Source organism: Aspergillus ambiguus, assembly GCF_047715705.1.
Source record: "Aspergillus ambiguus strain CBS 117.58 unplaced genomic scaffold BDV59scaffold_5, whole genome shotgun sequence".
In the NCBI taxonomy this organism is placed as follows: domain Eukaryota; kingdom Fungi; phylum Ascomycota; class Eurotiomycetes; order Eurotiales; family Aspergillaceae; genus Aspergillus; species Aspergillus ambiguus.
In genome coordinates, this window is record NW_027395518.1 from 444,055 (window position 1) to 469,842 (window position 25,788).

Sequence of the window (25,788 nt, forward strand, 5' to 3'; positions counted from 1 at the left end):
CTCGACGAATATCATTCTCCCACTAGTCAAGAGCCTTCGGCTAGAACAAGGCTGAGACATCTCGTCCTCGGCAACGCGATGTTCAATCATTCTTATAGAACAGAGCAATGCCCGATGGGCGGTCATCTGCACAGCTATCGATACATCATCAAGCCATGGCTAGTTTTCCCCTTCAAGATCCTGTAACCCGTGAGTTGACCGGAGGTGACCTCCTGGCCCAGTCGCTCAAGGCAAGCGGGGTTGAGGTCGCCTTCGGGCTCCACGGAGGTCATTTGGATGCGTTCCTGATGGGATGCGAGAACATCGGTATTCGTCTGGTCGACACCCGGCATGAAACAGTCGCCGTTCAGGCGGCTGAGGCTTATACAAAACTGACTTCCAAGATCGGCGTCTGCTTTGTGACGGCCAACAGCGGGTAAGGACACAGAGACTTGACATTGGGTGCCTATACTGAGATTGAGAAGATTCTCCAATGGGCTGCCCGGGCTTGCAACAGCCCTAGCAGATAGGGATCCCATTCTCTGCATTACTTCTTCTCCTCCACTACGAGATGCAGAGAACAACTCTCTTCAAGGCATCATCGACCAGGTTGTGGCATCGCGTCCTTTGACGAAATTTGCCCATCGCATGACAAATCCCGAAGACACACCGAGAATTATCTCGCTGGCCATTCGGACCGCGTTGTCTGGTGCGCCAGGTAGGTCTCATCCTCTGGATACTCGCCGAGATATCTGGCTGATCTCTCATTGTAAAAGGCCCGGTCGTCGTCGACTTTCCGATTGACGTGCTGTTCTCTCCTGTGCACCGTCCTCTGATCTCCTGGGGCTCCATCACCTCGCCACTGGCCTATCTCCCTGGGCCTCACGCCGATGCTGTTGAGGCAGCGGTCAAATTGATAAGGTCTGCGGTGCGTCCAGCGCTCCTTATTGGGACGGGTGCAAAAGATGTAAGTATCGCATGTTGGCATGAAAAGTTGCGACTTGGACCGTCGGTGTTCTAATAGACCAACTTTGTAGGCAGGGAAACAATTTATCGAGTTTTCCACAAACACCGGAATCCCTATTTTCGACACACAGAAATGTGCAACTTCATCTGCTCTACTTCAATCTGCATTCTACGCGGGTGGGGCCGGCAAGCTTGGGGTCCTCCGTGCGGTGGGTAAGCAAGCCCCGGATCTCATCCTGCTCCTGGGTGCCAGGACAGGCATGTATTTGGCTGGTAGAAGTGGTGCGATCATCCCTCAGGATGGCTGCAAACTCGTCCATGTTGACCCAGATGGCGCGGAGATCGGCCGGACGTTACCTATTGACCTGGGGGTGATCTCTGATGTCAGCCAATTTGTCGCTGCTCTCAACCGCGAATTTAGCTCGGGGTTCAACGGTACTGTGGATGCAAATTGGGTCAAGGATGTGTTGAATCTACAGAATCTCCCGTCTCCGTTTGAGAAGGATCCTGAGACTCCATCTCCTGGGCGTTTGCACCCGTATCTGGCTCTGAAGCACGTGTTCGCTGCTATTGAACCGGGAAGTATCATCGTCACGGATGGTGGCGAGGCTGCTGCGTGGGCCGGTGATCTGGTGGACCTTTGCTCTCCGAGCGCGATTTTACGCTCTACAGGAAACCTAGGGTTCTTGGGCAATGGATTCGGGTATGCATTAGGGGCTGCAATCGCCGCTCCGGACCGGAAGGTGATAAATCTCCATGGAGATGGGTCGGCTGGGTTCCACTTCATGGAACTGGACACGTATAAGCGGTTCAATCTCAACATCATGACTATTGTTGTGAACAATTACTGCTGGGGAATGAGCTCCAATGGCCAAGAGCTGGTATACGGCACCAAGAACCCCGCTCGGCCGGTTAGTTCCTTGAGCCCAGTTGCTGAATACGAAACTGTCAGCAAGGGGCTTGGTAATGCCAGTGCGAGAATTGATACTATCTCCGCCATCGATGGTACAGTGAAGGATCTTCAGAAGGTGGACGGCCCTAGCTGCATCAATCTGATCGTTGACAGCAAGCCGATCCATCCAGTGACTACCCTAATGGTTGGGCAGACGGAAGATCCGGATATGGTTGTTGTGCCCTATTATGACAATGTTCCGCGGCCGTATTATAAGTAGTCTGATTCAGTCCTGGAATGTTATCATTATGTACCTGACAACTATAAGCCTAGAAGATAATGAGTAAACTGCTTTAGGCCACCTTGGGCGTCGCCAAGATCTTGATATGGTCATTCGGCCTGCTCAACTCCTCAAATCCTTTCTCCACGACCTCCTCGAGGGAGACTCGTCTGGTGATCATTCGTTCGACGCCCTGGAATCGACCTTTCCATGTATTAGCGTAGAGCTACTTGAATACTGGTCGATGGCTCACCTTCGACATAAGCCGCAACTACCTCTTTGAAATCAGTCTCATCATACGCCAGGGACGCCTTGAGCACGGCCTCCCTTCGCATTACCAGATACCAAGGGAGTGTGAGCTGCACATTTGTTAGATCGTTCATTCCAAACAGTCTTATGGTGTTCCTCACAGGTGCCTTTGGAGCTGCCAGGTTGATGTGCTGGCCTTGGAATCTGAGAGCGTCCAGCCCAGCTTGGAATCCTAGCTGCGATCCTGCACAGTCGAAGACAACACCAACGCCTTGGCCATTCGTCAACTCCCTGCACTTTGCCGCAACATCTGTCTTGGTAGGATCAAGCACGGCATGTGCGATATCGCTCAAAAAATGCCGGCGCTTCGCCGACGGTTCAGATACGAAAATCGCCTTTGCACCGTGCGCCCTTAAGACAAATACTACCGCAACCCCGACAGGACCAGCACCAACAACTAGCACGGGTGTGTCCTTGAAGTCCTGGATCCCCGACAATCTGACACCATGCCAGGCGACAGTGAGCGGTTCGATCAAAGCCGCGGCAGCCAGGTCTGTATCATTCGGGAGCGGATAGACCTTCTCTGGTGGTACGGACACAGTCTCAGACAGACCTCCTCCTCCCCCAGAAATTCCCATAAACCCTATAACATCGCAGCAATTCGTGGAACGTCTAGAGCACGGTATGCATGACGAACAGAAATACCGCGGGTCGACAACGACCGCCTGTCCCGGACTGAGGGACGATGACGCCGGTGCATGTACCACCCGGCCGGTGAATTCATGGCCCATCGTCACTGGCAGAACCTCCCCAGTTAGGGGATGGGGGCCTGTTTTCTCGTTTGGCACCGCCATAGGGCCTGCGTCTTATAAGCCACTACCATCCATAGAAAGGTAGATGTGAACTCGCCTCTGAGATACTCGTTGAGATCGCTGCCGCAGATCCCACACCACTCGACCGCGACAAGGACTGCCTGATCGCTCGGTGTTGGGGGATCTACAGTCTCGACCCGCATATTACGCCCTGCGTAAAATCTTGCTGCTCTCATTTTTACTGACGGTCGAGTGACACAGTGGAGCGTATTTTGGTGCGACGTCGCAGGTTCTCTACGTTACTATCCGCGAACGGGACTTTTCTATGGAAGGATTCCCCGCATTATGCTATAGTGGATGACAGCAGCCGAGAACCCGAGGCTTCTTCCTCTGGTTTTTAAGATAGCCAGACGTTTTCCGCAGGAGATCTGGTGAGAGAAGGTAAGTGGCGTAATATCGACTACAATCCATCCTGAACTACGCCACTCAACCCCACTTTCATGTAGAACTGTCGCCAGTCTGTTTCCTCACTCTCCCGTTTAATTTTAAAGGCGTAGTAAGGTGCGGGTAGGACGAGAGTCAGATATTGTTGAGGCAAGGTCTAACGGGCATGGCTAGAGTACCTGTGTCCAAATGACAGTCGTATCAATGAAAGAATCCTCAAAGCGTTGAAGTTCCGCAAAGGGCCGTTGTAACACTGCCATTGTTATGATAACACTGAGCTTATATCTGTCTCCAATTTCGGCTGAGAGTTTTACATATTTACTCGCGTGTCCCTGGAGAATTCTTCTACAGTTTGTAATCTCTAGGTATTTGCCTGAACTAAACAAGGTTGGTCATTACCTTCCCATGATAAGCGCACTCATTAACGGAACTCTTTTCTCGTCTTGCTAAAACGTAATAGGCTGCTATTGTTTGTCTCAAGACCCAAAATGAGAATCTATCAGGCCTATTTAGTCGCAATAGCCACGCTTCCTGTATGTTACAGCTGGGTCTTCGTCAAGATCCTTGGCGAAGAAGGGAGAGAATTTGAGAAATTTGAGAGCGACTTAACAGATGCTTGCATTACAAACTATACACTACGGAGTGAGGACAGAGTTCGGTGCAGTGGTATAAGTGGTCGACTCAGTATAATTATTTTCCAGGATCTCCAGTGTGAGGACTTTTCTAGGGAATTTACGCGAGATGGCGAGTTTTTTAGCAGATTTCCTGCAGCCAGTTTCAAAGTCGTACCCTCTTCGGGCTGATAAGAATAAGGAAGACAAGCGAGGCTAGTTTGCTATCAGTCAGTTTAGTAGGTCTTGAGTGAACTGTGATATCTCGTTTAGAGTAATATCTTCTGTATTGGCAATAATACCTGGAATATCTAAACGTCTGGATATTACATGCGGATGCTACACGATAGGATTGCTGTGTCTGCATTACCTCAGGTGGGATTGAGTATCTTGTCTCACAGTCGCAAGTAAATAAACCGGAGTGTACAATATAATTTTTAGGACCGTTCAACATCAACCTATAGATTCTGACTAGAAGCTATATGATGTAAAGCCCGCCAGTGCTTTCATCAGTACACTCTCAACACTTCATATTGTTACTACCAGAAAGAAGGTAATGCTGCTTACATTTAACTAGTATCTAAATACTTTGACTTCTCCTCGCGCTAATTGTCTTCAGGAAGCCTTCTAGCTTATCGGTCCTGATCATGAGGAACAGTTATATTATAGTTCTCTCTTTGCTTTCTCGTGGGCACTGCTGGATGATCGGTTTAGATCCTTGGCCTCGAACTTCATATTACAAAAGTGATAAACTGTACTCATGCATCTCGTCCTTTTCCATTGAAGAGGGAGCCTCGGTTTATATGTCGGACTTGGAGCCGAAGAAGTATCAGTTTAACTTCTACGAAAATGAGTTCTGCGACATATTCTCGTGGAGATACTACTGCAATGATACTGTCGATCCGGTCTGTGGAGGTGCGCAAGTTCCAGCCCCGTTTACGGTCCACAGTTTCCAGGTTGTAGAGTGTACTGGATGTGTTTAATGCTCTCCGGAAAAGATGGTTTAGGAGACAGAAGGGGGTTGTTAATATTATCTAAGAATATGAGACCTGCACAAGGTTGCGTATCAAATGCATCATTCACGTAGTATTTTTTTTATGTACCTTCCAGCATAGAGGATAACACTGTGGACCATTGTACGTCACATGAATCTTATACTGCTAAAGGAGATGATGAGATTACAAAATGGCTAGTATAGGTCGCCAGCTGACGCTTTCGATGTTGACATGTTGCAAACATCCGAACCTATTCTAGAAAGCTATTATAGATACTAGATAGCTCATTATCAGCAGACTTGCGTGCGCCGGCAGTTTTATCTGAATTGCCGAGAAGGGATCATGCTGTTAACTGCTCTCATATCTTGCCGGAGAAAACCAATACCCTGAGGCTAATTACAAATGATCGCTGGCTTTTAATGAATAGCTCAGCAGTAAAATAAACGAATCACTTTTTGCTCCAACATAGTGCCTAATCCCCCGAACTCTGGACGGTTACGCTGTCACTGGGGAAAAGAAGGCTGCTCTATGATTTGGATCGCCTCGTGTTGACGGTCACATGGTCCCTTGATATAATTCAATATAAGGGCACATGGATCCCAGGGAGTAGGAGTTTGAACGCCGATATCTGATAATGCACCGAAGGACGTGGATGTACGGCGACATATGGATATGATAGAGCAGACGGCGTCTTATATCTATTAAGCTCTTCCATCGGCTGAATAATGTATATAGACTACTTATTACTACTGACCGGATATTCCTGCAGGTTGAAGACTTCTCCAAGTACTCCGTGAGCACCCTCCGCGTCCCTATTCTGACATTTAATCCTTCCAATCTAATCGGGGAGTATGTTTGATCTGTACTGAAATAGTCCATTGCGAGAATGAAGTTCACTAGTCTTTCTATCCTTCTCGCAGCATGTCTTTCGGTAGCTCATGCGTGGAAAGTAGAGACTTTAGATGCGGGAGGGAACGTGACAGACACTTTTCAAGGGCATTCATCCTCCGCATGCTTCCCAAAAACTATCTATAAGGACACGAAAGTGAGAATTAGCAACCTGGATGGTACCTTCAGGGTGAACTTCTATACTGTTAGGAACTGCTTTTTACCGTCGGCGTGGTCTCGCGACGTAGATGGAACGTATGCTGCCGAGTCGACCACTCACAGGCTGCAGGTTCGAACGCGGTCCTTCCTGATGAAAGATGGAGAAGAGGCAAAGCATTAGATACCATCTCGACCGGCCAGAATTAAAGGGTTGGATGTCTATGAGACAATCTTGCATTGTTTTTATCTATCATACTGTGAGACTAATCGATGTCTCGATTTGACCATCCCAGTCTAAAATAATTCTGTGCTAAACGCCATTGATTCCATCCTCATATTGGCGTAGATCATATTCCTCCGGATATGTCTGGAGAATGCGCTTCAACTCCTTGATCTGCTCCCGTTGCTCCTCCGTAAGCTCCTCGTAGACCCCTCCAAATGCCTCCCGGATGGCTGGCTTTAACTCGCGCTCAGCCTCTCCGAATTGCTTTAAAATTTCCCGTCTGAGCGCTTCCCTAGTGTCTCTTTCCATGTCATCATCCCACAAGCCCTCGTTCTCGAGCCATTTCCTCAGCCGAATGATAGGATTGTCTCGGCGTTTCCAGTCCTCGACCTCCACACGGGCGCGATACGCAAAACTGTCATCACTCGTACTATGGTGAGATACGCGATAACTCATCGCTTCGATGAGAACAGGCTTTCCGCCGTCGGAAAGGGCGACACGTCGCGCCTCCTGCATGGCCTCGTACACGGCAAAAATATCGTTCCCATCCACTCGGATGGTGTCGATTCCGTATCCCACACCACGACTGGCAATCCCGTCTCCCCTGTATTGCTCAAGGGTAGGTGTCGAAATCGCGTACCCGTTATTCCGGCAAACAAACACCACGGGACATGAGCGTGTGGCAGCAATGTTCAACCCAGCATGGAAATCACCCTCGCTGGCGGCCCCCTCGCCAAAGTAGCAGGCAACGATACGAGGAGGAATGTCAGGGTTCTGCAGACTTTGCATCTTCAGTGCGTATGCTGCTCCAGAGGCATGGGGAATTTGGGTAGCTAAGGTGGATGAAATAGCGTGCTGGCTGGGTCAGTAATGCTCGTTAGTGGTGGGATAGTAAGTGATACTGACAATGCGCGGGTATTTGGATCCGTAGTGACAGGGCATATTTCGCCCCCGTCCGCTATCGTTCCGATTGGCAAACAACTGGCTCATGAAATCCTTCAGCGCGAAACCCCGTTGCTGGTAGACGCCGGTTTCTCGGTACTGAGCGAACACCACGTCGTCAGGAGTCAGAGCGGCGGCGGTCCCAACACCGATTCCTTCTTCCCCAGAAGATACCTGCAGAGGTATGAGCTATTGACAAACAAATGGCGGGTTACGGAAGATGATACCATGTAGAAGCTAATGCGACCCTGCCGCTGTGCTTCGAACATAATCACGTCCATGACGCTGACTGCAAAAGGTTAGTAAGATATAATATAAATTGGAGAGGCGTATTCACCCGTCAGCATGTTTTTGTACCATGTTACTATATCCTCTTTGGGCACATTTGGCGGACCTCGATCCTTGTCCAGAAGCACGCCGTCTGAATCCATAATGCGATAGGTGGGGATGCTTGGCATATCGGAGGGAGTGATGAATCGCATGTCGGTTGTGAATTTGCTGTTCACGGCGCCAGGGAAACGGACTCTATCCGCAATTGGTCAGGTCTCGACAATATTCTCAGTAACGATGCACGTACCGATCGGAGCCAGGCCGCTGGGAGATGGAACTGCTCCATCGATGTGGAATTCGCGTAGAAACACGTACACCGCGAGAAAGATGCCGAGATAGAACTTTCGACATGGCCGGTGTGGGCTTAGGGGGTGTAAGACTGAAGGAGTGTGTATGAAGGACAACACGCGGGGACGTTCGTCTCTAGATGATTATCTGGGGAATGCGGAGGACGCCCGGTTGGCCTCGGGCGCGACGTCACTTCCACCGCCAATAGCCGTGGTAGACCGAGAGGAGTTTGGCTGGTTTGTCTTAGGGCTGTAGAATCACATGATGATTCCCTTTTGGGACATATATACAATCATCCATTCCATCGCCTTTTTAACAGTGTCAAACAGATACAAAATATCTAAGTTTACCAGGGGATCTACCATAGAAAATATCCTTATATCTGGAAGGACAGTAGATGCTGTCATGGAGCACCTCCCGAATCTCCTGTAGTGGGAGAACCGCTCCGTTATATACCGAGTCTCTCTAGTCCTAAAGGCCAAGCCGATTGCTATGAAATTGCTGGTAAGTCTGAATTCTCGCCAAAATCAATGTCTCGTAATATGCGAAAGCATTATCTTTTGACGTACATCAACATGTTACTCGGAAGCAGATGCGTCAAAGTGGTTTGTCCCTTGCTCTAGCTGCCCCCATACCTAACCAGCACAAAAGTCATTTTAGGGTCAAATTCACTAGGAATAGACTAACAAAAGCTTCATGGGGCCTAAAAGGCTTAGTTCACGCCACGGGGCGGAAATCCCGATGTTGCATTGCTTTTCCGTCGGGGTTACCCCTCTAGTTACGGTTCTTACTCCGCAGTGCTACGTGCGATCCTCTTAAACAACAACTTCTGCCTTCCATGGGAAAGCCGTTTCTAGCACCCGCACGTCCCATTCAACGATAACCATCATGCGCGTCCCAGCTCAGGCTACCATGGCCGTCCTGGCACCAGGGGCGTCTTCTTCCTTCCAGGGGCCGCAGATCCATGACCTGAGCCAGCAAATGTGGACCCTCAGCAGTCCAGCGTTGAATACAACAATTCCGGGGCATCTTCCTTCTCAGGTGCACTTAGACCTCCTTCATGCGGGTATAATTGGTGTGTGTCACAGCACTCCTGCCGTGTGAAATCACTAACCAATCGACTAGATGATCCGTATGTTGCGTCAAACGGAAAAGGAATTGTCTTCTATGTCACTCTAACCGGCACTTTATAGCTACCATGGCCTAAACGATTTTAACCTCCGCTGGATCGCCGATGCAAATTGGACATATACCAGTGATCCTATCACGGGTTTGTGAGTGCTCAGATGTTATGCGCGATTCTCTCTTACGCACAGCAGGCAAAACAACTCCCACTCGACCTGGCTGGTATTCGATGGCCTCGACACATTCACAACAATTACATTCTGTGGCAGTCAGATTGCTTCAACCGATAACCAATTTCGCCAGTATGCATTCGACATCTCCGAGGTTGTCAGGAGCTGCAAAGCGGAGCCGATCTTAAGTCTGAATTTTGGAAGTGCACCTAATATTGTGAACGAGATCGCGGCAGACCCTACGTCACCTCGTACGGCTTTACCTTGTTGTTTTTCTCGAAACTTGCTAACTCTTCTTTCCTAGAGTGGCCCTGGGGAATCCAACAGATGTATGAGTACCCTAACCGTTGGTTTATGCGCAAAGAGCAATCCGATTTTGGCTGGGATTGGGGCCCAGCGTTTGCACCCGCTGGTCCTTGGAAGCCGGCGTATCTAGTGCAGCTCGACGGCTCACGAAGCATCTATGTTCTCAACACTGATCTGGATATATATCGCAAAGGACAGATAAATCACCTTCCTCCAGATCAGACCCAACCATGGGTGGTCAACGCAAGTATAGATTTTTTTGGTTCTCTACCCCCAAACACATCTGCATCGATTGCTATCAGCGAGGTGGATTCTGGTGAACCCCTTACAACCCAGACTCTCCAGAACATCACGATAACCAACGGCTCCATCACTGGTGTTGCAGTTCTCAATGGCATATCTCCAAAACTTTGGTGGCCCCACGGCCTGGGGAAGCAAAATCTGTACAGCGTGACCATAATAGTCGAGGACGGCGGAAAGAGGCCTTTAGCCCATGTAACCAGACGGACAGGATTCCGTACTATCTTTTTAAACCAGCGCAACATCACCGAATCTGAGATTGCGCAAGGAATTGCGCCTGGAACACACTGGAACTTTGAAGTAAATGGACACGAATTTTACGCAAAGGGCTCCAACCTTATCCCACCAGATGCTTTCTGGTCGCGGGTGACAACGGCAAAAATGACACGGATGTTTGATTCTGTCATTGCGGGAAACCAAAACATGCTGCGTGTGTGGTCGTCTGGCGCCTACCTCCCTGATTTCATGTACGACCTTGCCGACGAAAGGGGCGTTCTTTTGTGGAGCGAATTCCAGTTCAGCGACGCAATGTATCCCGTTACTAAAGACTTCCTCGAAAATGTCGCAGCGGAAGTCGTTTATAACGTGCGGCGGGTCAACCATCATCCATCGCTGGCTTTATGGGCAGGCGGAAATGAGATTGAATCGCTGAGCCTGCCAACTATCAAGGATGACTATCCGGACCAATACGCGAAGTACGTCGGGGACTACGAGACACTGCACATTAATCTCATCTTGCCCCTCGTCTATGAGAACACACGATCCATTACGTACAGCCCTAGTAGCACCACAGAAGGCTACCTCTACGTGGATCTATCCGCGAAAATAGTTATGGGGGAGCGATATCAAAACTTGACAGACGGCCACTACTACGGTGATACGGATTATTATAACTACGACACCGGCGTCGCTTTTAATTTTTCTCAGTATCCAGTGGGTCGCTTTGCGAACGAATTCGGGTTTCACAGTATGCCGAGTCTCCAGACGTGGCAGCAGGCCGTGGATCCAGAAGACCTGTATTTTAACAGCAGCGTTGTCATGCTGCGGAACCACCACTATCCTGCTGGAAATTTAAGCACGCACAACTTCCACAACACGTCGATGGGGATGGGGGAGATGACGATGGGCGTGATGAAATATTATCCAGTTCCCGATAAGACCGACCGGATTGCGAACTTCAGCGCCTGGTGTCACGCAACCCAGTTGTTTCAGGCAGATTTCTACAAGTCCCAGATTCAGTTCTATCGTCGTGGAAGCGGAATGCCTGAGCGCCAGCTCGGATCCCTCTACTGGCAGTTGGAGGATATATGGCAGGCACCGTCCTGGGCTGGAATCGAGTATGACGGCCGTTGGAAGGTCCTCCACTATGTCGCCAGGGACATCTATCAACCTATAATCGTCTCTCCTTTCTGGAACTATACCACGGACCATCTGGATGTGTACGTGACGTCTGATTTATGGGAGCCGGTGTCAGGCACAGTTGACCTGACCTGGATGAATTTGGCGGGCAAGCCCATAGCCAGGAACGCCGGCACTCCAACTTCAATCTCGTTTGCAGTAGGAGCCCTTAATACAACAAAGATATACTCAATGAGCATCGGAAATGCGACATTGGTGGACCCGAAGAATTCCATTTTGATCCTGTCGGTACGAGCCGAGGGACGTCTTCCAAACTCCAATGAAAAGCGTACACTCACCCATCAGAATTATTTCACACCTGCTTTCCCCAAAGATCTTACCCTGGTGGACCCACACCTTGTGCTTCATCATAATGCGAACGCTCAGACGTTTACAGTTGAGGCGAGGTCCGGGGTCTCGCTCTATACGTGGCTTGATTACCCAGCAGGCGTGCTAGGCTACTTCGAGGACAATGGATTCGTGTTGATACCCGGAAAAAAACGGGAGATTAGGTTCATAGTGCAGGAGGATAGGACAGGTGGAAAATGGGCGCAGGAAGTGACAGTGCAGAGCCTTTGGGATCAAACAACCCGGGTTTAGGCTATGCCTGACCCACTCTAACTGACGTTGTAGCTAAAGCAGACCCAATATTTCAAAGACGAAAGAATAATATTATCGTGCAACTCAAGCTATACTGGAAGTCATCTGCTCGGCTTGTACAGTAACTTCTACTTCCTTAGACTCATTGACAATGGTCTCCTCCGACCCCTCCGCCCGGCGATCAGGAGGAATAAACACATCATAATACCGTGGCATGACCAGACCAAGCAAGATAGCAAGGAGACACAGATGTGCGAGGATGAATCCCGTGATCATTAGTGGGTCATATCGCAGTGTGTGGAACTCGGGGTATGCAAAGGAAAAGATGATAGCTAGGATGGGCGCGCTGGCATAGCGCAAGAGGACAGGCCAGAAACGAGGGATCTTCCAGTTTTTGCCGCCACCCACGACGGCGTTAAGGTCTCGTCGCAACTGGTTTCCCTGTCACACGGTGTTAGTTCGACGGGGAAAGTTGTGCAGGGCTTTGAATCTTACCGAGTATAAAGCGAGGTACCAAAACCGGCTGAGGAGGACGCTTCGGTTCCAAATACTAGGAGCTTCGAAGCTCGGGTTTCTCGATAGAAAAACCGAGATTGCCGTGCAGACGATGTAGAGTCCAAAGCCAGCTCCTGCGCCGGCTGCGGGGTACTCAAGGCCGTGTGCTACGGCGACACCAGCAATCTGGCCGCCGAAATATCCAAAATTGTAGACAACGAAAGCCGGAATCCCTGTCTGGTCCACGGCGTCTTTCCAGCGGTAGACAGTCGTAGCGCCAACCACCTCAGACCACACAACGAAGATTAAGGCAATATTGTTGACCCATCGGTCGATTCCATCCAGGAGATAGAAACCGAATTCTGTGCAGTATGGCAGGCACATTAGAAACGAGAGCAGAGTGAGACCCGTAACAATGATAGGCCGCGAGACTTTGAGGCCGGAATCAACAATAAGTGTCGCAACAGCGTCGAGCATGACGAAGGCTGAGCTGAATCCGAGAACCACAAGAGTGAAGAACAAGATAAAAGCCCAAAAGTTTGCTCCTGGCATATGCAACACTGCTTCAGGGAGGGTCAGAAAACCCACAACAAATGCTCCCAGGCGCTCACCATCTTGTGGCCAGCGGCGAAGGTAGCCAACGACACCAAATACTGCGAACGCAGCAACATTCTCAAAAAGAACGTTGCTCCCGCAGATGAGAACTGCATCCATGACGGCGTTGGAGTGTTTAGCATTATAAGAAGCATAAGAGGTAAAGTATCCGAATCCAATACCCGTTGAGAAGAAGACTTGTCCAACTGCAGTTTGCCAGACCGTTCCTGAGGCTAGCTCTTCGCCCCTCCAGGTAGCCCAGAGGAGCCTAACACCTGCTCCGGCATTCTCAAGTGAGCAGGACCGCCCGACCAGGATGATGGTTGTCACGATTGGAAGGCCCATTGTCCAGTAGACCACACGCCCAGTAAGGCCAACACCACGGAAGATTGATAGCCAGATCAGGAACCAGATGAATGCACTCCAGCCGACGGTCTCGCCGATAACTGCCACGCCGGGATACTGAGTATAAGCCTCCACCCCACGATTTCCGTCGGTCAAATTGCCTGCAATGGGGTCCACATTGGCGACTACATCGCCCATATAGAACTCCTCAATCCGGTTTTCCCAGGGCAGTGGGCTGATAAAGGAATTGCGGAAATAGTTCATAATCCAGGCAAGGTTGACGGTAAAGTATTGGGTGACAATAAAGCTGACTATGATCGGGCCGAGACCAACGCCTTTTAGACGCCTATTGATGTTGTTGAAGGCGATAACAGTCCCCCCTCTATAGGCCTGGCCGATCGATATCTCGAGGACGAGGGCAGGAATGGCGACGACGAAAATTGCGATCAGATAGGGGATAAACCACTGGAGGCCGTAGTTATTGTAGACTACTGAAGGATAACGGATCAGGTTTCCTTGACCGGCGCAGCCCCCCATAGCTGCGAGGAGGAAGGCAGTCCGGGAAGGCCACTGATCACGGCCATCTTCCGACTTGGATGGCGGAGGGATGAGCCAGCTGAGGGCCTTCTTAATGTACGAGACCAGCACCATAGTTGGCGCGAGGAAAATAGGGAGGTTTTCGAGTCAACTTAACTTGCGCAGTTACATTCGCGTATGAATCTGATGGGTAGGGCACTGGAAAGGGAGAGCATGAAGAAGACAGGTGAGCCTCAGCTGAGGCTTGTTCACCGGTCCCGGATACATTTTCTCTGAATGCAGGCGTCCGCCAAGGGACTAGCAGGGAGATGCAATCTCTACCCTAGAGTTGTCGACCTGGGCGCTCTCTCCGCAGCTAGGGCTCCTTGGCAGCCCAGTCCTCGAATTCTCCGCCGAATGCCAAGCGAGTAGCCGGGCCCGACATGGGGCAAAAAGTATTCTCGGCGAGAGGGACTGCCAGTGAAGAGCGTCCGCTTTCGTCCGGCTGCTTGGCCTTGTAAGGCTCTACGCGGAGGTAGACATGTGGTGGGGATGGGCGTAACCCTACCATGGCTTTGGAGCACGCCATCCGACACATACTACGCCAACCTTTTTTTCCCTGATCCCACAATGATGACTTGGATGTCCGGTTGAGGTGTCTTAGGAATCTTGCACCCAACTCTTGCCGTAAAAATGGCGGCTATGCAGGCGTACTCTGTCCGGTTGGGTTGTATCGCGGGTATACTCAACAGTTCTTCGTAGTGCTTTTTCTGCCAGTTAGATGATTTAGTCTTTGGAAAACCGGAGTAATCTTAGTCATGCTCTGTTTAAATTCGAATTTGTTATTGAAGTTAGCAACAACCCAGCTTTGGTCGTAAAGCAGATGCGTTAGACGTCTACCACGCTTTCCTATGATCATTTGGATAGCCTAGTTTTGGTCTGACCTATCCGGACAACAGGGGTAAGATGCACATTCAACGGCCCTTTCTCCCACATGAGAAAATTCTTCTGAGTTATCCAATTACGAGAATCGTCGGCGATCTTCATATCGAAATTGAAGATGATTCGGGCCAAGATGAGACGCATCTCACTGTAGGCCAGGCTAGACGTAGGCATGATCAGTAAATTCTATCAGAGGAGCTAATGGCAGATCTTTGGAATAGCAGTCGTACTTTCTCCCAAGACAGTTTCGAGGACCAACATGGAATGGCTGCAATGCATCACGGCGGTCATTTGCAAACTTGCGATCCCCTAGGAATCTCTCGGGATAGTAGGTGTCCGGCTCGGTAAAATATTCTTCACGACGATAAAGTGCCCACTGATGGATGGACACGTACGTCTGTAACTACGTCAGATTATGCTCGTCGAGTGCGGCATCGAGGTGCGAACTTACATTCCCGGGAATATATTCACCTAGGACTTGTGCACCATCCTTCGGGGTCGTTCGAGGTAGACCGTTAGCAATAGGAGGGTACATCCGTAATGCTTCGTCCAGACATGCTAGCATATAGGAAAGCCTGTTGACGGAAACCAGGGTAATATCGTCCTCCGTCTCGAATGTCGAACGGACCTCAGTGACCAGCTTTCTATATGCATCCTCATTTTCAAGTAACAGGTACGTGACTCCGCTCAGTAGCGAGGCAGTCGTTTCGGACCCGCCAATAATGAGAATCTCAGCATTTGCCACTAACTGCTCAACACTTAAGTTCTAAACTCGCATTAGCCGTATGTATTGCTAGTAAAAGAGAAATAATTTTTACCAAGCCATCTTTCTGCCGAAGTAGCCCTTCGATAAGATCCGGTCGGCCCTCCGAGCTAGCCATGCGACGGAGCATTTTGGCCTCGGTCTCTTTCTTATGATGGTTGTGGGCTTCTATTGCTGCCTTTGGAGCCAGTGCAAATAGAGCTTCTTTCAATAAAGGGTAGAAGGAGAGCCCTTGCAGTATTGTGCCTAGGCGACCCGATTCGAAGATCCCTTTGATCCAACCGTCATAATTTGAGCCTTCTAAACAACCGAATGGTTCACCAAACGCAAGGTCTCCGATAATATCAAAGGTAGTGTAGTTGTACCAGTCAGATAGTGATACAGGATTTCCACCTACGCAGCGCTCGTGCAGTTGCTTGATGAGCAGATCAACGTATTGGCCGATCAGAGGCTCCTGATCTCGCATGCTTTTCTCGGAAAAGCCATGTGCTAGCTGCCGACGCAGATTGCTATGTTGTTCACGACTCTCGTTCACTATGTGAAGAGGCTCTGATTCAACAGGCAGATAGAACCAGCTCGGCTTTTTCATCTCGTCGCCCTTCCGATAGCCCATGATATCTTTCCATGCATCCGGATGAGAAAAGGCCAGCTCGTCCGGGGCAATGCGAACAATATTTCCATATTTTTTATGGAAATTCAACATGTCAAATGGAAGCGTTCCATTGGCTGAGCGATAGAAATATGGAATGCGAGAGACCGCATGCGCCCAGGGACCCGGAAAGCGGCTGAGCGGGTGGAAGAAGACATTGTATATAACTTTAGCGAGACAGTACACGAGGAACTAATTTTTTATTTCTCAGCTTTTTCAATTTGCCACTTTTAATAGATCCAATTAGGACAATATACCGCGGTAAAGCTCACTCCTAGCCCCAGTCTCCCTGCACTCAATAGGGGCTCTGCAGAGAGCATCTTCAACTGTATGTCGGCTGAATGCGACATAGATCATGGGCACTACACTCGAAGGTATCAAGGTGCACTGCAGAGCTTATATAGGCAACATTTCAACTTTGAAACGGATAAATGTCAGTTCTGGTAAACGATTTATTTATTACTATCGGTTTATGAGTGGTCGGCCAGAGGACAATCATTCCCTGTTTAGACATCCCGAACCCGAACCCGAATACGCCCTTAGGATGCGAATACGAGTACAATAACACCATCAACATGACCCTCTACGTTATTTTTGTGCATTCGAGGAGCTGCGGGGCAGTCTCCAATTACGGAGAATGCAAGGGCTAAGCCTTTGCTTATGTATAGTGTAAGAGAGATCTAACTTTATATTACATGAAGACCTATATTTCTCCCATCGACGCATTTCGCTATTTGCAGTTATAAGAAGTTTACACAAATGGTCATGTCGCATAATAGCGCACAATTCAGCCAGATTTGTATACCATGCAAAGAGATGGGCTGCCTCCAGCACAGAGAACCCTAGGCAGTGTTTTTTAAACGTACCTCGTAAAGGCCTCAGGATCGTATCCTGCATTATCCTTTTCTTCCCCGCACAATTTCCTGAGTAAAGCGGCGCACGGACGAAGAGACTAAAGGGTCTGTTTGCTGCACCGGAGTAAATTCCGCTTTATGAAGTGATGTATAATATGGGCTTCGGATAGAGGTGATTCCGGGGTAAAAAACCATCATGATCAACTTCTCTAATGCTCGCATGACCCCGTCCTACCTCAAAGCTACCTATACATCTGATTTCCCGTAATGCTTCTGATCTCTCAATTGCTAGAGAGTCGATTTACTGCCAATGACCGAGACGGAGAGCGATAGCAAGCAAGCCCCTCGCAACGAGTTGCGGAGTAGCGGTGTATCCAGCGCTTCGGGGCAAAGCGTTTTTCACAATGACCCCAGGCAAGAAAGAGTCGACTCTGTGGAGGGAAATCTGAAAGACGAGAAGGAACCAGCGGCTCAGAAAGATAATGGGGATACGGCAACATCTGAATATGACGTCTATTGGGATGAACCCGCTGAACAAGATCCCGAAAATCCGATGAATTGGAGCACGTCGCGAAAGTGGTCAACGATGGGAATGGTATCTTTCGTGACATTTCTGAGGTATGTAACAGTGCAGATGATATTGGAGAGTAAAAACTTACAGTACGTGCCGTAGTCCGCTAGCATCCTCGATGTTCGCTCCTGGTGTGCCAGGTCTTCTGAAAGATTTTCGTACCTCATCAGAAACTTTGGCCGCCTTCGTGGTCTCTGTATATGTTCTGGGATTCGCGTTCGGACCTCTCGTGATAGCTCCACTGAGTGAATATTACGGCCGTGTCATCGTCTATAATGTCTGTAACGTGCTATTCTTGATCTTCACCATTATCTGCGCCGTGGCCCAAAACATGGCCATGCTGGTGGTATTCCGATTTCTTGCTGGGTTCGCAGGCGTTGCATCCATAACGTGTGGCTCTGGCACCATTGCAGACGTGATGCCAAGGGAGAAACGTGGCGTGGCAATGTCTCTATGGTCACTGGGCCCGTTATTTGGGCCGATTGTTGGACCAATTGTACGTCTATCGCCGGTACTCTATCTTGCAGGACTGACAATATATTCCAGGCTGGAGGATTCCTGGCTGAAGCAACAGGATGGAGATGGGTATTTTGGGTATTGTCCATCGCGGTATGTAGACAGAAGACATTGGCCCAGAACAGAAGCACGTTAACATTCGTGACAGAGCGGCGTAACCACGGTCATCTTCTTTTTCGTTGTGAAAGAGACATACGCTCCAGTTATTCTCGAACGTAAAGCCGCCCGGTTACGGAAGGAGACAGGCAACCCGGCTTATCGCTCGCGCTTGGACTCTGGGGTCCCACCGAAGCAGCTATTCCTCCAGAGCGTCGTCCGTCCTACGAAGATGCTCTTTTTGTCCCCAATTATAGCTATGATGTGCGTGTACATCGCCATCTTGTATGGCCTCCTCTACATTCTTTTCACAACCTTTACCTTTGTGTACGAGGGGCAATATCATTTCTCAGCAGGAGCTGCTGGGCTTTCCTTTATCGGCAGCGGCGTCGGTATGCTGTGCGGCCTCTCTTGGGTGGCCTCCTTCAGCGACAGAGTTATACGAAAGAAAATGGACCAAAATATCGCCCCTAAACCGGAGGACCGTCTCGCAATGCATTTAGCTCTCCCGGGCGCGTTGTGCGTTCCTGCGGGTCTCTTCATCTATGGGTGGGCAACAGAGAAGCATGTGCATTGGATAGTCGCCGAGATCGGAAATGCTGTCACGGGCGCTGGCATGATTATCATCCTCATGTGTATCCAGACGTACCTGGTAGATGCGTTCACTGTGTATGCAGCTAGCGCTACAGCTGCCAATACGGTGTTGCGTTCACTACTTGGTGCCCTTCTGCCCCTCTGTGGACTGGATCTTTATAACGCTATCGGGTTGGGATGGGGTAATAGCTTGTTGGGCTTCATCGCGCTTGGTCTGGCGCCTATCCCAGTGTTATTCCATCTCTTCGGGGAACGGGTGCGGACTTCACCCAGGTTTAGAAGGCAATTTTAGATTTGGTATCGAGGAAGAGTGGTGACTGATGATGAATTTATCTGGCTGTCATATTAAAGGAAGACTGGCCATGCGTTTGCCACCATGCACCGAAAAAGATAACGTATGAGACGAAATATATGCATAGGGTCAGTGTACTGCTCAATGAAGAAGGCATCCAGATCTAGTCAAGTACGGTTACCCTTTGTGTAAAAAGCATCGTCTACTGAAATGGTGGTAGGACAGTATTTCAGTACTAAGATAGTAGCGCATATTGAACATCTGGGTCTATGCGAGATATGGCTCGAAGGGAAGCAACAAAAATGAAAAAGAATACTGTGGTAATTTAGGTGATTTGGAAGTGATGTGCCAAGAGGGAATTGCCGAAACCCAGTGTCGGCCCTAGCCATGTGATGGGATTTAGAAAACAACCTGCTAGGGAATCTTGTTTCAAATGACCATTATTCAGTATGTCCTGCGAAGTCCTATTTTGGTGAGGCTTGTTCTGTCCATATAAGCCCGAACTCGAACCCGAACCCGAGTTCTGTTCTAGCATGGAACGGTTCTACTCCGTAGTCTGCGGTGATTGTGAGATACAGGATCCGATATAGCGTTCGTAAGTGCGGAGAGCATCTCACTGCCGCTAGGCATCGTGGTGCGTGGTCTATAAAGATGACTGCCCGCCCGTTTCAGATTGGCTATCACTCAATGCTTTTTTTGGCGCCGTTTGGCAGCTTTACAACTATAACCAACTTAAAGTACCTATGTCATTGAGCTTCATCCCATGTCGATACTCGATAAAGCTAATGGTGGAGTAGTATCTTCGTCGTACCATTCAGGCTCTGGAGTTGGCTCTTTTCGCTAGCAAAGCGGTTCAATGACTTTCTCAGAGTTATAGAGATAGGGAGACCCGTAAATTAAAAGAATTAGTGGATTTTACGGCTTGTTAGGGCCTAATCACGCACTTTTGCAATAATCTGAAAGAAATCAGCCTTATCTGCAGTAGGATTTCCTGGTCATGATTACTCTGTATCCGCCTCACGAAAGTATGTTTTCAAACTTAGAAGAGAATGTTAATCAAGTGGCTGAGCCAAATAAGTCGTAATGATGTTAAAAAGAAAAGATTGGATATGATCTGTTTTTGATCGCAGAAATGTTGGAATTCATATGTTAGATGCGAACCATTACAATGAAGTAGTAAAACGCGCTTTTCTTCTTGAGATATCCGTTTCTTCGTATGCTGATGAAAATTATGAAGCCCGTCAAGAGTTAGTAAACTGTCTGTCCATTTAGTAGGTAGAGTAGCAATTTGGTAATCATCTGGGAGACCCGTATCTTTATACCATCGCTCAAGATGACACTCTTGCTTCACAGTGAAGTATAGAGGAAGAGCATCACCATTTGCTCCTGTTACCGACAGACCCATTAAGCCAACCCTTTGTTAAAATTAAAATTCCATACCCACTTGAACGACCGAAAGTAGCCCTATTGTCAGGCTAAAGCAGTTCAGGTAGCAAATCGAGGATGGACTCGATTATAAAGTTGGTGCTCTATGATCTTGTTCCCAGAAAGCCTTATCCAAGACAGAGGTGTCCTTCCTGTCCTGTCTGGAAGATTAGGATCAACGTCCGCGTGATCGATAAACAATTTAACCGTCTGGTGGTGTCCCTTCATCACTGCCCAAAATAGCGGTGTCCGACCTTGGTCATCTCGGGCGTTGAGATCTATGTTATTGTTTCCGTCTAACAACCGCTTGATCAAGTTTCGGCTTCCAGTCTCAGCTAGCCAGGATAAGAGTGCCCGCTCTCTGTTGTCTTTCGCGTTCAGGTTCACATTGCCTTTATTCAGCAACATCTCAATTACGATCTCGTTTTTTGCCTTGGCTGCCCACAAAAGCGGGGTTTTGCCAGTCTTGTCTGGGCAATCTTGATGGACGTCGCCTCTTTGTAGGAGCAATCGAACAACCTCCTGCTGATCGAATTCTGCTGCCCATGAAAGCAGTGTCCGACCGTCGTGATCTGCCATATTAGGATCGATCTTATTGTTCCCGAAAATATTCTTGATTAACTTGCAATCCCCTAAAAGAGCCAACCAGAAAACTAAGGTGTGCCCCCCGTTATCCTTGGCATTGATATCAATGCCACCATGCTCTATAAGTATGTTAATCAATGCATAATTTCCTGTTTGCGCTGCCCATAAAAATGGAGTTTTGCCATTATTGTCTGGAAAGTCGGCGTTAACATTTGCTTGGCTCAGTAGTAGTTGCACAACAGCCTGATGGCCATTGCTGACTGCTAATGAGAGAGGCGTTCGTCCATCGTCGTCCGGAAGGTCAGGTTCCATTATATTTTCGTTCAGCAGCACCTGGAGTAACGCTGCTTTTCCGGTCATTGCTAGCCAGGATATCAAATTGCGACCCTTATTGTCCGCGACACGCATGTTGGCGTGACGATTACACAAAAACTTAATTAAAGCTTCATGCTCGGTTTGAGATGCCAGCAGCAGTGCTGTTGCGCCGGTGCTATCCTGACTCTCGATATCGACCTTTACATGGTCTAAGAGCAGTTCCACAACGGATATATGTCCATTGTATACTGCCCATAGTAAGGGTGTTCGACCTTTGTCGTCTTTGCAGTCCACTGTGATCCCTTTCACGCTGATCAGTTTCTTTATGGAGTCGATTTGGCCATTTCCTGCTGCCCATGAAAGCGGAGTTCTACCGGAGTTATCCCGAGAATTTACGTCCGCATTTTGCTCTGAGACTAGCATGGTTATGACCTTGCTTTGGCCAGACCCAGCCGCCCACGACAATGGTGTGCGGCCAGTGACATCTTTTGCATTGATTTCACTGGCTCCCATAACCAGCAACATCGGCATAATATCGACCGCGCCCTCGCCAGCTGCCCACGACAATGGCGACCGACCAGAGTCCAGGTGAAGAGATACACAGCTGGGACAAAGATCGATAAGCACCCGCGCAGTGTCCGCATCTTGCATTTTAATCGCTAGGCTGAGAAGCGCACATGCCATTTTCTCTCGCGACTCGATGGGAAGTCTGTAAAATAAATCATTCAACAGTTCATGACATCCCAAAATGACAGAAGCGACCAGCATATTTGAGCTTTCATTTTTATCAACAACTGGATTCCAGGTCCTGTCGGCTAGGAGACTGTTCGCCCTTTTATACATAGAAAGAAATGACCCACGGTCACCTGAAACCCAGTCCTTGATTTCTGCAGCGAGATTGGGCCTTAACAATCCACGAAATGCATCAAATGAGTCAATATCGCCTGTGACAAGGAAGTATTGCAAAGCACGAAATGCCGCTTTCTGCATTTTGTCGTTGGCTGGCTGCTTCTGCAGCATCCAGTTAATTCCGTCACATCCGAATAGTTGCACAGACTTGTCGGGTTGTTTAATAGCTCTCCAGTAGAGGTCATCTAATGCTTGCGCAGCTATGTTCGCTCTCTGTGTTGAACCGGAATCTGACCTCTGGGCTGATTCAAAGTAAAGGTACCGTAATGAATCTTCTGCGTCTTCAAAGCCCGCGTCCTTGGCGTGATCCAAAATCGTATCAAATTTTCCGGAAACTGGCGGAACTCTCATTTTGGCGTGGAGTGCTGAAATGATACTGATATATCCTTCCTCCTGGGAGCCAATGCCAGATTCAGCAAAGATCTTGACGAGATTGTCCACATGGCCAGTAGAGAGGCAAATTCCGGCGTGGGGCTCATCAGCAGAACGGGGCTGGATAGGCCTAATAACGATATCGTCCATATCCCCAAGGACATCAGCAAGACTTGTCAGAAAAGACACAAACAAGTCCTGAGCAGCCAATGCAATCAGCGGACTTGTTGTGTCCTGATAGATGGAGCCAATATCCGGAGCTGCGAATTGGGCTGGCCGCAATTTTCCTGTGTTGAATAACTGATATATCGGAAGTGAAAGTGACCCCCACGAGCCTCCGTGCCCTAATACTGATGACAAATATCCCTTGAATAAACTGTCACCTTTCTCTGCTTCCCAAAATGCTCGTCTCATGGGTTTTGATCCTTGAGGTACCCAGAGTTTAAAGACTGCTTCTGATCTCTCTAACTCTTCCGGCGAGCCAACCGCGAAACTTTTTCGAAGGGGATGTGGAAGGTGAACGATATCCTTTCTCAGAGACCACGTCCAAAGGCCCAGCGCTGCTTCGAGTATACAGGATTCTATGTGCCATCGATCGGAGGAGCGATGCATAAGAAAGAAAATCGGATATATGTCCTCCTTTGGCTGTGCCGTACTGCACCCGAGCCTCCAGAAAAAGGCTGCGGGGGCCCTACAATTGCACATCTTCGATTCATGGGAGAAAATGTACTCTGCTGTGCCCTCGATAGCCTTTTGTAGTCTTCCAGCAAATTCTCTAACCTCTGTGTGCCAAACTTCCGTATTTGAACACAGCGAGTTCCCTGTCAAGGCGGCTAACCGTGATCTGAAATAAAGGACCCTAGCAGCAAAATGCGGGCGTTGCTGTTTTGCCTCGCATTCCAATTCTGAAATCCATTGAACAGCTATTTTGACGCAGGCCTGCTCCAAGAGGCTTCGATCGGAAAAAGTTGCAGTTGGCTTGTAGATGACCAAGAACAGATTGTCGTTAAAAGTACGATGAAATGTCGCTTGATGTTCGTATTCGTTAGGAGTAGAATCAATCGAGACATCTGTGGGGCAAACGTCTCTTGAAACAGGCCCAATGATATTCCATTGCCAGCTTTCTATCGATGTAAAATCGAGCTTTTCCTCACTCTTCTCAATCTCAAATGCCTGCCAGTCGAGCTCGTGGCCTTGGAAAACGTCAGCTCTGTCGCGTAGAAGATTGCTTTCCTGATCCATTCGGTCGCTCCTGAGAAAGGCCCTGATAAAGGACATTAAGAGTGTCGCTCCAAGCTGGTACAAGGCAACAGAGGCGTGAAGAGCTCTCGTCCCGACGAATTGAAGCACAAATCCAATTACAGCCAAGCCAACTGCAGAGCAAACAAGGAATAGATCTTTAACAGAACTTTTCCTTGAAGATCTCCATGAGGTCAAATGCCTATTTGGGCGGCTATGAAAGGCAAATGCATCGAATGTCTGATCGCCAACGCTCTGGTTCCCGGGCTGGAGCCAAAACATTCGAAAGTGGGTTGCATCATCATCATCATCATCGCTAGGGGGTTTTCTTTTGAAACACCTTTCTTTAGTGCTCCGATCTACCAGCCATGCGCACATGCCAACACCAATTGCAAGGAAACAGGTACCCATGGTTGCGAGTGGAAACCCCCAACCCTTCACTGCTTCGCCATCTTTGGAGTATCTCGCGATGTAGGTCACCCAATAGCTAAAAACAAGCACACTGGACTGCAAGAGGCACCCAAAGAGTGCAATCGCCCAGAGGAGGGCCGTGGGATGTCGTTTAATGCCAATGTTGAGAGATAAATTTGGTTTCGGTGCAAAATATCTTTCGTTGGCTTCAATTAAGGGAGCTGTTGCCTCATCTTCTGCCGCGCAGAGCCTCTGGTACTTGCTGACGCTTCCCTTTTCCTCCCATCGATTAGAGCGAGCTTTTTCTGTGCCAAAGTAGTGCTCAGGAAGGAATAGTCCAGCTGATGGCAAGGAATAGTCCGTGTTTGAGTTGGGACCATAACCCTCATAGAATTCGCACAAAGATTTATCATGAACGAATTCCAAAATTTTTGGATTCCCCAGAACCCGTGCAATTCCACCACGATTCCAGAGTTCACACACATCTGAACTAGTCGAAGAACATAGCTCGGCCTCTACATTCCCTCGACCTTCTTGCGCCCGTCCGACGAAAGCCCGCAAGGAAGTATTACCACATACTCGAATAGCGGATACGACAGCGGTTAATATTCCCAGCGGAGCTGCAGCGAAGATTATTGTGTCCAGGAATGTGGTAGATTCACTCAAAAATTGTTTGGTGACTTGTTCTCCAAAGAGTGCAATGAGTGGTGCCAGATCCGTCGCGAGATTGTTCGTGAAGTCATCCCAACTATCGGCTTTTGCCGAGACTGGAAGATATAGAATAAAAACAAAAGAAATTGTCGTGATCAATGACATTGCTTGCATCTTCTAAATAAGCGATACCATTTCTCTAGTGGCGTGTAAGTGGCTGTAGGAAATAAAATCACGTTATATGCGTCGTTCTAACGTCGAAAAAAAGTCATCGAAGCACAATAACTCGCAAAAGAGACCGATGGAGCCGTACTCTATATACGGTGACAAGTATCAAGGCAGATCACTACTTTGTGTGATTCTGGTTGCTTGGCAACATATTGGGTGACAAGTCATAAATCGGCAGCCCCGGAAGAGAATTAATATTCGCCAGTAAGCAACCTACGATCAAATACGACTTGCAGCTCCCGAGACGCGCTACGGGACTAGTAAAATGAATAGAGCATTCGGACTGCATACTCTGTCAAGTCCTGCATACGCTAGGGTAGGGGGCATCGTCCTTTGTTGATCGACTGCAATGGGTGTACATTTTTTCCAGTTGAATGCCCGACTGGGTACACACTGTAATTAGCTCGTGCGAGCAATTGCGCTGAGTTGAGCACTTGGAAGAAGCTCTCGCGTGGATTGCAATTTACAG

At 48.8% G+C, this 25,788-nt stretch overlaps 7 protein-coding genes across 7 annotated transcripts; 3 read left to right on the plus strand and 4 right to left on the minus strand.

Annotated features, from left to right (window-relative positions):
• Window positions 1–5: 5 nt before the first annotated feature.
• On the plus strand, window positions 6–2,117 carry BDV59DRAFT_210779 (thiamine pyrophosphate-binding protein; the record flags this gene model as incomplete). Its single annotated transcript, XM_073695664.1, has 4 exons — window positions 6–415; window positions 465–697; window positions 756–886; window positions 1,017–2,117. Exons 1-4 carry the CDS (start codon window positions 108–110, stop codon window positions 2,115–2,117), a joined length of 1,773 nt encoding a protein of 590 aa, XP_073550892.1. The 5' UTR covers window positions 6–107.
• Window positions 2,118–2,190: 73 nt separating this feature from the next.
• BDV59DRAFT_210781 (2,3-butanediol dehydrogenase) lies at window positions 2,191–3,414 on the minus strand (the record flags this gene model as incomplete). The annotated part of the gene is made up of 4 exons (XM_073695665.1): window positions 2,191–2,321; window positions 2,371–2,476; window positions 2,528–3,225; window positions 3,276–3,414. The coding sequence occupies 4 exons, from the start codon at window positions 3,412–3,414 to the stop codon at window positions 2,191–2,193; spliced, it is 1,074 nt and encodes a 357-aa protein (XP_073550893.1).
• A 3,070-nt stretch (window positions 3,415–6,484) lies between these two features.
• BDV59DRAFT_172130 (thiamine pyrophosphate-dependent dehydrogenase E1 component subunit alpha) lies at window positions 6,485–8,160 on the minus strand. Its single transcript, XM_073688668.1, has 5 exons — window positions 8,018–8,160; window positions 7,778–7,965; window positions 7,668–7,729; window positions 7,405–7,614; window positions 6,485–7,353 (listed from the first exon to the last, which is right to left on the minus strand). Exons 1-5 carry the CDS (start codon window positions 8,119–8,121, stop codon window positions 6,586–6,588), a joined length of 1,332 nt encoding a protein of 443 aa, XP_073550894.1. The 5' UTR covers window positions 8,122–8,160; the 3' UTR covers window positions 6,485–6,585.
• Window positions 8,161–8,858: 698 nt separating this feature from the next.
• BDV59DRAFT_210782 (beta-mannosidase mndA) lies at window positions 8,859–11,957 on the plus strand (the record flags this gene model as incomplete). Its single annotated transcript, XM_073695666.1, has 4 exons — window positions 8,859–9,137; window positions 9,252–9,332; window positions 9,378–9,604; window positions 9,658–11,957. Exons 1-4 carry the CDS (start codon window positions 8,947–8,949, stop codon window positions 11,955–11,957), a joined length of 2,799 nt encoding a protein of 932 aa, XP_073550895.1. The 5' UTR covers window positions 8,859–8,946.
• Window positions 11,958–12,033: 76 nt separating this feature from the next.
• BDV59DRAFT_172131 (sodium:neurotransmitter symporter family protein) lies at window positions 12,034–14,211 on the minus strand (the record flags this gene model as incomplete). Its single annotated transcript, XM_073688669.1, has 2 exons — window positions 12,453–14,211; window positions 12,034–12,398 (listed from the first exon to the last, which is right to left on the minus strand). Coding segments are annotated over exons 1-2 (1,942 nt in total), but the record flags the coding sequence as incomplete, so codon positions are not given.
• Window positions 14,212–14,728: 517 nt separating this feature from the next.
• On the minus strand, window positions 14,729–16,581 carry BDV59DRAFT_210784 (cytochrome P450; the record flags this gene model as incomplete). Its single annotated transcript, XM_073695667.1, has 5 exons — window positions 14,729–15,009; window positions 15,080–15,246; window positions 15,301–15,615; window positions 15,668–16,453; window positions 16,534–16,581. 5 exons carry the CDS (start codon window positions 16,579–16,581, stop codon window positions 14,823–14,825), a joined length of 1,503 nt encoding a protein of 500 aa, XP_073550897.1. The 3' UTR covers window positions 14,729–14,822.
• Window positions 16,582–17,668: 1,087 nt separating this feature from the next.
• On the plus strand, window positions 17,669–19,184 carry BDV59DRAFT_210786 (MFS transporter; the record flags this gene model as incomplete). The annotated part of the gene is made up of 4 exons (XM_073695668.1): window positions 17,669–17,733; window positions 17,789–18,182; window positions 18,233–18,295; window positions 18,351–19,184. 4 exons carry the CDS (start codon window positions 17,669–17,671, stop codon window positions 19,182–19,184), a joined length of 1,356 nt encoding a protein of 451 aa, XP_073550898.1.
• Between the last annotated feature and the right edge of the window lie 6,604 nt (window positions 19,185–25,788).